The following is a 13,416-nucleotide window of genomic DNA, read 5'->3' as shown; positions in this document are numbered from 1 at the left end:
ACAGGTTAATAATAATAGTTTTATGAGTATCAGTAGATTATATAACAAGACATGACATGTCATGTCAGAGCCTCCGCTCAGAAAAAAATTTAAAAACTTGCATTGAACTTAGTTTGTGTCAAAGTGAATTAATTCATTATGAGCTGTATTAAAATTCTGTTATTAAATGTTCAGAATTGATGTTACAATTTTAGGGGGTAGGGTAAAAATTTATTCATTTGGCTTTTCTGAGACAATTTATAACTTGTTAAACATATAATGCGATGTGCACTTGTAAACAATTATTACCTGTCCCTGTACCAACTTTGAACAAAACTGGATGACACATATCCGAGAAAAAGCTGTTAACAGCTAGAAAAAGCTTGTTTTTTTTAGATTTTTGACGGAAAAAATGGCCTCCAAGTCGTAAAACTTTATCCAATCAAACAGGTCATGAATGACACTGAAAGTTGCAACATATAATTTGTCCAGTTTTTGGCATGGATGTAAATTGGCAAACATGATTTCTATGGCATTCTCAGCAAGAACACCAGAGAGCAACAAACAAGTACAACAGGTAAAATGACATGCAAGTATGCAAATCAGATCTGCAAATATGTTGAAGAGTCAGTGTTGTGTCTGTTTGGATAAACTTCTTGTACAACTGTATTCCTAATACAAGAACACTGTCAATCACAGAACTGTTCCAGCGAAAAACTACTGATATTTTAGACAGTAACAGGGCAAAGATACTGTTTGTCATACAAGTACTAGCACCAGATGAGGAACTGAGAAACTGCAATGATCCTTGGTGTACATTACCTGTGTCAACAACTTTACTTCCCATGTACTTCATGTACAGATCTACATGTAGTTTGTGGCCCTGAATTAGTTTCAATATCTCTAAATAAGGACAAGAGTACTTCTCATATGACAATGATACAAATAAAGTGCAAGAATCCAGAAAAATATTATCAAGTTTTTATTATCATACATTAATATTAACAAATCGTGTGAAATTGAACTTTATGTACAGAGAAACACATATTTATGCTTTGGTTGACAGCACTTCTCAAAAAAAAAAAGACGACCTGCAAAACTTTATACAATTGTCAGACATGCAGCAAATAGTATGCTTTTGTAATATATGCAGTTTCAGTGGCTTTGCTTTCCGAGAAAAAAATTCTGGCTCTGCACCTGAAAAAAACAAAAAAACATTTAGTCAAAAGTAAGCAGAGGTTGTAGCATATATGCTCCCATTAGCTGTTAAATTTAATTAAAAAAGATATTTGTGTACTGTCTTTTCAGTACGAAAACATGTTACTTAATATATTTATACCAGCCAGAAAGAAATTGCAAGTTTTCACTGAGCAATTAGGAATATACATGGACAACAATTGATGCATGTCTAGCAATATACTGTTTGAAAGGCTGCAAGATGTAATGAAGTAGCAAACCAATCACTACTCGAGTCTGACTGGCTGGGAAACTGCACAATACATACAAAAATGTATGCAGATGATATATGAGCAGCTCCACCAAATATAACAATCTTAATGTAGTTTATTTTATTTTTATACGACCATAGAACAACTCACTGTAGTTTGTTTTAATGTTGAATAAAAATTAAATCAGACACTGTATAGTGGTGACGTATTGTGTGAAATTGTTGCAAGGACAACACTTTTCTCGATTTGCGTGTCGTCGTGCGTCGATAAAAAATGCATGGAATGGTCGGCAGTATCGATCAAGTTCGTCTAGTGTGACATTCGTGGCTGGCGACAAGAAGCCGTATAATCGTTTAAATAGACGTCAAGGAGGAGTGAAAGGCCATAATTTGGTGCTACAATAGACGTCATGAAATGTTGGAAAATTACAGTCAATCAAAAAAACTGTTCACATGACAACAAAAAATATTCACTATATTTATTATGCATTATTTTTTTGTTGGTAGCAAATGATCACGGTACGGTAGCTTACTTGTTTTCGAAGTGTTGTAATTGTTGATTAGTACTCAGTAGTGATTATATTAACATACAAAAAATAAATTCGTTGAATTGTTATGAAATGCAAGTAAAATTCAACTTAGTTTTATCGTAAGCAAATGTTTTCGGTTACATGTTAACGCTCGATGAGACAATATCCGCCATGTTATCCATGCCCACGACGCGTGTTTATTGACCAGATAGGTCAAGTTGCTAATCAACCAATCAAAATGCTGGATGGTGCCCATGTGCTCAAATTACCATAAAGCATTTAAATACGACAGTTCAGCGACCTCATGGTGAAAGCAACACGAAAGACCAGATTTACCGATGTTTTAGTGCGATCTTTTGGCTTTGTTTCTCATGGGGAAAAAGGCGTGATTTTTTTAATCGAATTTAGAAAAATAAATAAACGTACCGTCCCAAATAAAAATGTGCCGGGTGGAATTTTTCTGTGGAAAAAATAAACGTACCGGTACGTTTATATTGGGACATTTAGCGTTGTGGGCAAGCTCTCCTGAGTAGCGACATATTTTTAACTTCGCCTATTGCGTGATCAGTAGATTACGTAAATAAACCAACACTTTCAATGAGTACATGCCGACCCAACTAAACTTGTTTATGGCTGTTTATGAACAGCGAGGACGCATCTCATAGAACAATAGCTGTGGAAATCATAAACAAATGTAAATGTTGCGGAAATCAAGCATGGCGATAATGATTTTGAGCGATGCAGAGTCTGGCAAGCGTCTCAGAGCAGCATTGCGCCAACACCACCACGACGTTTGAATCCCGGTGAGAGCACTGCAAACCTCTTAAGTCACGAGGTAAACTTTCAATTTACACAATACATAATCAGTTCCTACAACCATAATAAAAAGGCAGTTTTTCTGGCGAAACTCTGACCAGGTTAGCAATAGTTTCTCACGATCACCAAACCTGAGACACAAACGATAATACAAAGTGTATAAATACCATAACAAGCACAGTTTCTTACCTTTGAAATTGACGAGACACAATTTTGTCCATAGAAGCGTTGCGCAAATAAAGATACAATTCCAGGATACAATATCCTCACAAAATTGACTGATTTCCACTGAGACGAGAAGCGTCATCAAAACTCGGATTAAACTCGGGTAATTTCGGGAAAAGTCTGATTTTGAAGGAAAAATGTTAAAAATCAAGGAAAAACACAGTGAAACTTTGAAGAATCGAAAAAATAACTTGATGTGCACAATAGCACCATCAATTTCTGTCTCTGTACCAACTCTGAACTGAATTGGATCACACATGTGTGAGAAAAAGCTGGTAACATGAAAATGTGCACACACATTGCACAGACACGACCCAAATTAATACCCCCACCCCGGATCGCAGATCCGGCGGGGGCTAATTAGCTTTGTCACTCTTGGGATAAAGTTAAATGAATTCATTTAGTGGTGACTGAAATCATGATTTCACAGAAAAAGGTCACAAAGCATCCCACCAGTAGAAAATACAACCTTCTTTCTATCATTAAAATTAATTTAAAAATATTTGCGAATTAGATAATGTGAATTAGGTTTATGAATTAAAAAAAAAAATCACATGTTTGCTTTGTACTCACTGCTTCATATTCTTTATGCTTATTTGTAATACTCTGTCGTTCTCGTTCATGTAACACAGAGGCATAATCCTTGTATTTATCTGGATAATCCTTGGCCATTAAATCCAAAACTTCATCTGTCTTCAATGCTGTTAATCCTATTAGGTAACATATTTCATTATTGTAATTCAAATAATAGTGACATCCTCTGAGTTCTCTGACATACCGGTAATAATGAAACAAAGTGGTCTATCACATGTACTTATAACAACCCTACATCTCTTACCAAGATTTACTTGAATCTCTGAGACTACTCCTTTTTCTCGTAAATAATTCCTTTCTTTTGGATCAATATCACGTCTTTCAAGATCTGGCACAATTAAAACAAAAAACATGGAATGAAATGAAGTACTGGTAATAGATATGTAGGCATTGTTAGCAGAAAGATGATTTTGCATCTGGGAGACAAGTCAAGTTTAACATAGTCTAATTTATTGAAAATGTTCATATAGTTTTTGCTTGATGCTTCTTATTCAATACAGGAATGAATTTAACATTTACTTTTAGTGTAGTTTATGTAAAAGATCAGAATAGCTGATTTTGACTATTTGTTTTATATGTTTAAAGAACGTGTGGACAGTTAGAAGGTGTCATAACAAGCAGTCTGTCGGCTGAGATAGCTCCGCTGTTAGCAATGCACAATTCAATTAAAGACGGAAGATATCATTAGAAAATATGTATAGCATCAAACAGGGATCTTGCCACGCTGGTCGACGGTGGTTAGCCCGACCGGCACTCATAATTAGTGACCACCAATAAATGCTTCCGACCAGGATTATTGTCCGATTGTTATCATAATTATGTGCCAACCGACACGCATCCTGCCAGTCGTGTACTATAATTTGTAAACAATAGACCTAGTCGCACGTAACATAGCGACTAATCAATTTGGTGAAATTAGTATCTCTTTGTTTGTAAGTAAATACTTTCTGCGATAGACACAGTCTTTAGATTGAAAGCTAAAATTCTTTTAAAATCAATTTCACCTCGATATAACATGGTCAAAGCGGAGTTCACGATCTGACAGTTTATGCTACTCAAAAAAAAAATCGACGTCTTTACTGCGTGATTTGGTAAAATACATTTGAACTGTTATCATCGCGAATCATGTAAAAACTTTTCTTTCAAGACCTATTTTACCTTTTAAAAATTGCTAATCACCTCTTTCGATAACCATCATGCAGTTTTCAACTGAAATCGATGTCAACACATCGTGCTACGACTTTACAATGTAATTGTTATGGTCACTACCATTCGAAAAACTTCGGATTCTACGGGCATTACCATGCAGCATTCTGATTGCTTAATGGATTTATTGACCCATCAAAGGACACATGCCGTTCAACTAATACGTCACAAACCTCATAGCAGGCTGTGTTATTTACCGAAGCATCGAGTGATCAAAAATATCCACTCCTGATAAGTCAAATTTTACTTTTATTTCATATCAAAAAAACGAAGTAAAATTTTTTGCTTGACATCATGAGTAAGAAGGATTATTGGTTATAATCGTTGTATAACATCGCGAAGTAAGTTATGTCACGTTGTAATTTTGAAAGTTCAGAAGTTTTATTTGTTCGTTCATTATTGTGAATATACTGTATACGTTTTAGAAGTTGATGATACGAATTTCACAATAGACATTGATATTGCAACAATAATTTATTTGTTTCTGTTTTTTAGTCCGCAGCATTCGCATTTCCAATATACTTAATTTTTAAATTCAAACTCTTCTAAATTGTGAAACATAATGTCTTAATTCGAAAAATATTTGCATTGCGACCGAACTTATTAATATTCATTGCTAATTAATATTCATATAGCTCATTAATATTCATGACCTACCAGCACTCATGTTGGGCTGGCGAGATCTCTGATCAAAGCAGTTGGACTTGCTGTTTTCAACAAGAATTCAAAAATATCACTTTTCACCAAAAATGACAAAAATAATCATCAAAATTAGATAATTGAAGATATCACCACGAAATTAACAAATCTGAAAAAGGTCCACATGTAGTACCTATATAAGTAATATAACATAGTTGAACTCTGGTGACATTGCCCTTTGTTATATAATATAATTCCCTTTATCATAGTTTGTTTCAATATAAATATGCATTGTCATAATTAATTTTGAATACAAACAAGTTTTGGGGTTGAACCAACAGTGGGGAATCAGTCAACCGAATGTCCTTAAAAGATGTAAATATCTTACAAAAACATTGGTGCCTTATTTGTTTAATTATTTTAAGGAACATAATTTCCAGCTTTATTGAAAGTAATTGAGATATTTAGAATAAAAACAAATGTCTCATTGCAAAAAAAAGTGCTGCATTTAGATGTGAATAGATTCATAAAACATGCAAGATAACAGAAAAATTTAGCTGGCTTTAGTTCAAGTATTTTGTACAGGTGTCTGTCAAAAATGAATGATTCACTGAGACAAATATGAACTGCCTCATTGTGTGACTACTGTATTATATGAAAAGTAAAAAAAACACCCTTTATGAATAGCTATCATGTTGCAAGCTCTGCTTTGTATGCAAATCAACTTAAATAGTTGGTGTCCAGTGGAGGGAGAAGTCAACAGTACCGTTAAAGTCCTATTATAAACCGCGGTTTATATTACAATGTATCAATTTAAAAATTGGGATGAAAAGCTCAAGTTCGGGGTGCGGTTTCTATTACGTACATATTGCAATCACTAAATGGGCGTGGTCATTTTTTGTCCACAACACATGCACAAAACAAACAATACACCGTACAATCTCTTGAATAGGTGTCGGGAAAGAGTATAAGGCCTTATTTTGGTTCTAAAATAGGCGTTACGAAATGTTGAAAAATTACAGTCAATCAAAAAAAAATTCCACATGATACAAAAAATACTCAGTATTTTTAATGTAATATGCATTTATTTTTTTAATTTTCTTGGTAACGAAAAGTATATTCTAACAGAAGTTTCAAATAAAAACACGAATGCACTGCTTAGTAGCAAATGATCACATAACGGTAGCTCGATCCGGCCATGCTGCGGGTCACAAGTGAATAACTTACTTGTTTTCGAAGTGTTGATATTGGTGATTATTATTTAGTAGTGATTACAATAACGCACGAAAAATAAATTCGTTGAATTGTTATAAAATGCAAGTAAAATTCAACTTAGTTTCCCCGTAAGCGAATGATTTCAGTCACATGTAAACAGCTGATACGATATCTGCCATGTTTTTGAATGCTCACGTGACGTATATTTGACCGGATAGGTCAAGTCGCTAATTAACCAATCAAAATGCTGGATGGTGCCCACATGTTTAAATTGCATAGCTCATTTAAATATGTTAATGACAGTTCAGCGACCTCATGGTGAACGCAACACGGAAGAGATTTACCGATAATGTAGTGTGATCTTTTGCCTTTGATTTCCATGGGAAAACGGCATGATTTTTTTTTTTAAATCAAGAAATTATTTGTTTTCGAAAGATAAATTATTCTTCAATGCTCAGTTTAACACTTATACGGTGATAAAAGCTGATTGTCTAAAACTTACGAAACACAGACGTATTCAGAAAGAGTATTGACGAGGTCGCCGCCAGAACAAAAGCAGTTTCATTGCCTGTCTGACATCTTATCACCGCTGAACAATAAATAGGTGTGAATATTTTTAGGCATATTGTCGAAACAAATGAATAGGATTAGGAACAATGCCGTTTTGGAACAGCTGGTTGAAACAATGAAGTCAGTCACGGTCTTGTTGAATTGGGGGTGCGGTTAGTAATAGGTACTTTTCAAGTTTTCAATTTTTGTTAAGAACTCTTTAACCCCGAAGCCGGAATTGGGGGTGCGGTTACTATTACGTATGCGGTTTGCCTCATGAGAAACTACATCTTCAAACACTGCAATCTCTGAAGTGCGTTTTTAAACTAGTATTATAAAAACTCTATCATTCTGTTCTAATAGCTGAAACATATTCCTGTGAGTTTTCATTTGTCGAATGAACTGTTTGTCAAATACAGAATACATATATTTTAGAATAATTTTCTTTTTAAAATGTGGATGAAATGTTTTGCTTTTAATGTATTTTTTATGTATTGTTGTTGATTTGATAACTTTTGACTAAACAGATTTTCTATTAGCTTCAGATCTTGATCAAAGTTTGGCACCCAGTTCATAGCAGTGCTTATATTGATTTTCTGACATCTTGTTTTCTGTAAAGATTTTATTGGTAGGTTTGCAAATGTGTATCAGACTGTGCAATCTCTCCATGAGTTGGTTTTGAAACCCAGTATGGGATTCTGAGATACATTACCAAGGATATTATTACAAGATAAATCATTTGCTTCATTGAACACATACAACAATGCATATTTCCACTGAGATCAGTGACCTTTGATGTGTATCACCAGTGATCAGTCAAGTAGAAACAGTCAAAATATTTTATCAGATTTTCTCAATTTTTGCATGATATTTTCATACAGGACATCTGTTGTTCAAACTCAGGGAAGACTTTATACTGATGAATAAGGTGACCAAGTTTGATAAAGTTTGGAATAGAATTAGTAAAGTTATTATGCACACAATAACAATTATTAATGACGACAACAACAACAACAACGACGACGACAACGCCGGACAAAATTTTCCCCTTAATATACCTTTCCCTTCCATCTTTGATGGTACGGGCAAGGTAAAAAGCAATCGGACACTTTCACTTTTTACCAAAATTATTCACTAAAATTAGAGAATTAAAGATATCATCATGAAATTAGGCAGAGGGTTCTCTGAACCCGCCTATTCACATAGTTCATACCCACCATAGACTCAGTCAAAATGACTATTTTGAACTGTAGGCATTAATCAACAATTCTGCCGGTGACGGAGAGATAGAATCTAGGTCAGGGGAAGCCCCATGACCCCAAGATTCTCTCTTCCTTACGTCACGAACCACGTGACCAAGGCCATATGGCAGTGTCATTAACGGCTGTACAATCAATCTGGTTCCTTTCTCTCCGCCTCAAGGACTTAGACCAACGCTACGGAAAGAGTGGAGTGGTTGGGGGGGGGGGGCAGAGTCTATGGTGGGTATGAACTATGTGACCAGGCATGTTCGGAGAACTCTCTGCCTAAATTCACTACGTTCAATTACCCGCCATAGACTCCGGTCAGTCAAAATGACTATTTTTAACTGTAGGCAGAGTCAGACGCCGATAAGTGGCAGGTTTTCTGAGCAAACAGAAAAATGATGAAAGTCTGTTCCCAGTCCGGGATGAAAACAAACTACAATAAACTCTACACCTTAGTTAAGACCCAAGAAGGGTGGTGTCTTACCTTGCCTGTGCTGTCCCCGAAGCAAAATGCTGCTATGGTGACAGGGTTCGGTGTGCCCGAGAAAGCTAGGCCCCAACCCGATTTCAGGGGTAATAAGCTTGAAGTAAGGACTCAAACAGTTCTGCATGAGGGCGTAGGTCGAAAAAGCGACACCTGGGAGCTTCCAGAAAGTGCTAGTGGTACAGAAAATCTGTCCGCAAGAATGCTGAGACTGACTTATCGCCTATGCGCAGGGGCCCCTGTAGTCGTTCGGGCTGGGTCAGTAATCAAAGTCTGACCCGCTACGACAGGGCCTAACCTGAAGAGACCCTGCTCAATAGATTGGGTATCTCTTAGGTAGTAGTTGATAAAGACGTTCTGGGTTCTCCATAAGCCTGCCCTCAGAATTTGTTTGAGGGAGGCCGGCTTATCCTGTTTGCCAGGGCCGTAACACAAAAACATGTGTTTGAATCAATGTCTGAAAAACCAGGTACAGTTCTCGTAGCAATTCAACGCTCGAACTGGGCAGAGAAGCAATTCCTCCTGATCCTCCGGACTGACAATATTTGACAGCCGGGGAATGATGATTGACTGAGGATCATGTCCTGGGATTTGATTCTTGGCGAGAAATATGATTTGTGTCTTTAGCACAACTTGATCGTCCATAAAGGCGGCACATCCGTCCATGAAAAACAGTGCGCCTAGCTCTGACCGGCGCCTACCTGAGGCGAGGGCCAGTAGGAAGACTGTTTTCCACGTCAAAAACTTGAGTAGTGCTGAAAGGAGGGGCTCGAAGGGTGGTCTGCTTAGGGCTGATAACACAACCGACAAATCCCAATTAGGTGGGTTGCCTTGTACGGGTTCTCGGCCTCTGATTATGGAAAGCAGTAAACAGTCTCCTAATAATAGTACAATTGGCTAGACTTGACCCCAAATAGTTTTCTATGCCGGGGGATAAGGCTGACCTGTAGCCAGCGATCGCTGCATAGGACAAACCTACTTCGTCAAACAGGTGGACAAAGAAGTCTGCTACCTGGCCGATAGAGGGATGGCATGGATCAATCTCCCTTCCACTACACCAATTAGTGTATGCTCGCCATTTTGAATTGTAGGCAGCATTGGTGGAATCTCTGTTCGCCCTGGCCAGGACATTGGCAGCCCGCTTAGATAGACCTTTCGTCTGCGCAAGTCTACTGAGAGCCTCCATGCGTGTAAGTGGTACACTGCTGGGCTTGTTGGTAGTGTGCTGTCCAGTTGGGACAGCAAGTCTGGTATGTCCGGCAACACTACCGGTGTTTTGCCCATAATTTCCAGCAGGAGCGGAAACCAGGCCTTGGTCGGCCAATTGCGCCACCAGAGTTAATATGCAGGTGGGCTCTTGTCGAAGTTTCTCCAGTACCAGGTAATTTAAGGGGGAAGGGAGGAAAGGTGTACGCATCCATGTGGGTCCACGGGATCAATAAGGCGTCCACGGCCCAGGCTCCTGGTGTCAGCAAGAGTGTTACATACATTGGGAGCTTGGCGTTCCGGGGTGCAGCAGACAAGTTTATCTTTGGACCCTCCCACAGCCGAAACAGCCTGGAGGCTACCCACTGGGGTATCTGCCACTCCGCCTCGACTGTTCCTCACCCCTGATAGGTGGTGTGCGGTTAGCTCCACATTGTATTCCAGGCACCAAGGGAGAATTTGCTCTGCTAGGACCGACAACAATGGGGAACGCGCCCCCCCTTCTTGTTGATGTAGGAGACTACCGCTGTGTTGTTTGTGCTCGAGCCAGTTGTTATGGTGTTCCAGAACCCACTGTGGGGGCCATATTTCTTGGACTTGTTTGTCCAATAGATGCGCTCCCCACCATTGGAGGGAGGCGCCTGTTACCAGTTAGCTGTCCAAGGGGACCCCGTGTCCGAGGTAAGTCAGTGACGACCACTAGGACAGGGTTTCCTTCACTTGGTCCGGGATCAATAATCGCCTGTCTGGTTCCTGTAGGTGAGCTCAGTGTTCCAATAACAAGCGTTGGACCGGGCAGCTGCGTAGTGCGGCCTGGGGAACTACCCTTCAACGGAGGTCATCATTCCGATGAATTGCATTAGTTCTCGGAGGGACACTTAAGGAACACTGACTAGGCATTCTGCTAGGTTGCTTAGCGCTAGGCAATGCGCTCGAGATGGGCAAACCAGGCCTACGTCAGTGTCGAACTCCATGCACAGAAACACCAATTGTTGAGTCGGGTCGGGATGGGACTTTTTCTGGTTTACTAGAAAGCCCAACTGGGGAGTAAATCACAAAAATGTGCTCCAGTGAGGTGCCCATGAATTCTAGAAAATTGATGGGTCACAACTCTGCCTTCAGGATGTGTCTCAGACTGAATCGGTGAGAATGACCATGGAACGCGGCCATCCCCCTTTACCTGGTTAGCAAAACAGATTCATGGTACCGGGGTCTGGGGAAGTAGCCTTGGGGTCCGGTCGGGGGCTTTTGTTTTGTCCCACAAGTTGGGATCCGAATCCGAAATTGCCCCGATAGGGTAGCGTTTGGTCCAGCGAAAGGGGTTATACAAAAGATTACCCCAGCGAGGAGCTTTTGGCGTTACCTCCCCATGGCTGACCAATGACCGCCCCTCAAAACCGTCTTTGTGTCATCCGCCCCACTCAGCTGGACCAGGAGAGACGTGCGGGCGGGGTCGATCTGGATCCCGCTGCATGCGATCCCATAACGTAGAAGCGACCGTGAGTGATTGCTTTAGGATCAAGGGTGGGGGAACATACATTGTGTCACCTGGATTGATAATATTCCACATCATGACGCGGACTAACTGCCTCCTCTCAACTTAAATACGTGGGCGAGAGCGTGTTCGAGAGTGCGTCTCATGAAAGGGTCGGTTAACTCTGGGAACGCCTGTGGGACGGTGAGAAGGGGGTCGAACAATGTGTACACTGTCCCGGATGCCCTGCCCCGAGATCCGAGCCTTGGCTACCAGCATCCCCGTTGGTGTTCCGTGCCCGAGGTCCCCCAGGAGACTCGGTGCCACTAGCCTGAGCCTTGGCCTCCCCCAAATTAGCTGGTTGGGTGTGTGTGTTCACGGCTGGGAACGGGGGGTTCCCTGGAAGAGACGTGTCTCGAATGCGAGCGGTGCTTCCTGTGTTTATTCCTGCTTGCCGACTGAGAGGCAGCAGTGGAGACAGCTCGCTTCGACTGCATCTGGTCTACCCGGCCTGCCAGGGACGCAATTTGCGCCGACAGCCCTTCAACCATTGCCCTCATCTCAGAGGTAAAACCGACGCTGTGTAAGGATGGATCCACAATGGGATCGACAAGGGGACCCAGAACGGGCCCCATAAGAGCAACAATCTCTAGGGGCACAGCCTCGCTGTTACCGGTAAAGTCGGGTATCACATCACCTGCAAAAACAGACTGTGAAGATGCCCTCCAATCAGCATGGGGAGACCGAAATACATCATTACCTCCACCATCGGGTCTCTTGCTTGACGTCTCGGTACAAGAACCGGTAGCCGAGCGCGAGAACTTCTCACTCATGCCAACGCACAACTCACCCTTACCGGTTAAACCTGACACGCGACCTTTTCGCAAGCAAACAACGTGGTCAGTCTCAGCAATCTTAACGCAATGCTGGAAAAAATCCCAGGCCCCAGAACTCCAAACATCACAAATGCCCTCTGGACGAACGCCTGAACCCCGTACGCAAATAATACACCGATAGCATTTAGCATGTGGGTTCCAATCTTGTATGTTCTGTGTACAATTGTTGCAAACCCGCCTCAAAAACTGAGGGGATAAAACCGGCGGCGAGCTTCTGGCACTGCCAGTGCATCTATCTATTTCTAAATACATTGTAAATAAAAGACGACATGCATGAGGGAAAACGAAGTACAGTTGTAAAAGGTGCCGCCGCGAAACCAACAAGTGGTTACATAGTGGCGCCGGGTTTTAATTTCTTTGTTGTGGAAAATTATTACACACAAAAGGGAAAATGACATAAGGGTAAAGAAGACAAGAAAAACTTATCCTACCAGCTAGAGTGTCGGATGCTGCGGCAATAACCCACGCTAGAAACCTGGACAGGAAAAAGCAAACGAGCCAGGCAGAGCCGCTCAGAATCATTCCCGGTGAGGCGGAGATGAAAGAAGAGTGATTGTACAGCCGTTAATGGCGCTGTCATATGGCCTCGGTCATGTGGTTCATGACGTAAGGGAAAGAGAATCTTGGGGTCATGGGGCTTCCCCTGACCTAGATTCTATCTCTCAGTAGACATTTTGACTGATTGGAGTATATGGTGGGTAATTGAATGTAGTGAATTCAACAAATCTGAGAGAGGTCCACATGTTGTACCTATATAAGTAATATCAAAGCAATTGGACTTGCAGTTTTCAAGAAGAAGTCGAAAAAGTAAAACATTGACACGAACCACGACGGACAATCATTCATATGATAAGCTCCGCTCGACAAAGTTGGTGGTAAAATGAAATGTAGGTAATGCATGTATGCAAC

At 40.4% G+C, this 13,416-nt stretch overlaps 1 protein-coding gene across 2 annotated transcripts in view; it reads right to left on the bottom strand.

The window, feature by feature from the left end:
* LOC100368849 (PHD finger protein 10-like) overlaps positions 1–13,416 on the bottom strand; it is a 43,705-nt gene that overhangs the window by 19,531 nt on the left and 10,758 nt on the right. For both annotated transcript variants that reach the window (XM_006823281.3, XM_085495797.1), the window contains exons 4-5: positions 3,836–3,919; positions 3,571–3,707 (exon numbers count right to left, since the gene is read on the bottom strand). In XM_006823281.3, the coding sequence (XP_006823344.3) occupies positions 3,571–3,707; positions 3,836–3,919 (221 nt within the window). The remainder of the gene's footprint in view (positions 1–3,570; positions 3,708–3,835; positions 3,920–13,416) is intronic.

This window comes from Saccoglossus kowalevskii, chromosome 2, assembly GCF_978046115.1.
Source record: "Saccoglossus kowalevskii chromosome 2, keSacKowa6.1, whole genome shotgun sequence".
Lineage (NCBI taxonomy): Eukaryota > Metazoa > Hemichordata > Enteropneusta > Harrimaniidae > Saccoglossus > Saccoglossus kowalevskii.
The sequence above is the reverse complement of the archived record's forward strand: the minus strand, read 5'-3'. Positions and strand labels throughout refer to the sequence as shown.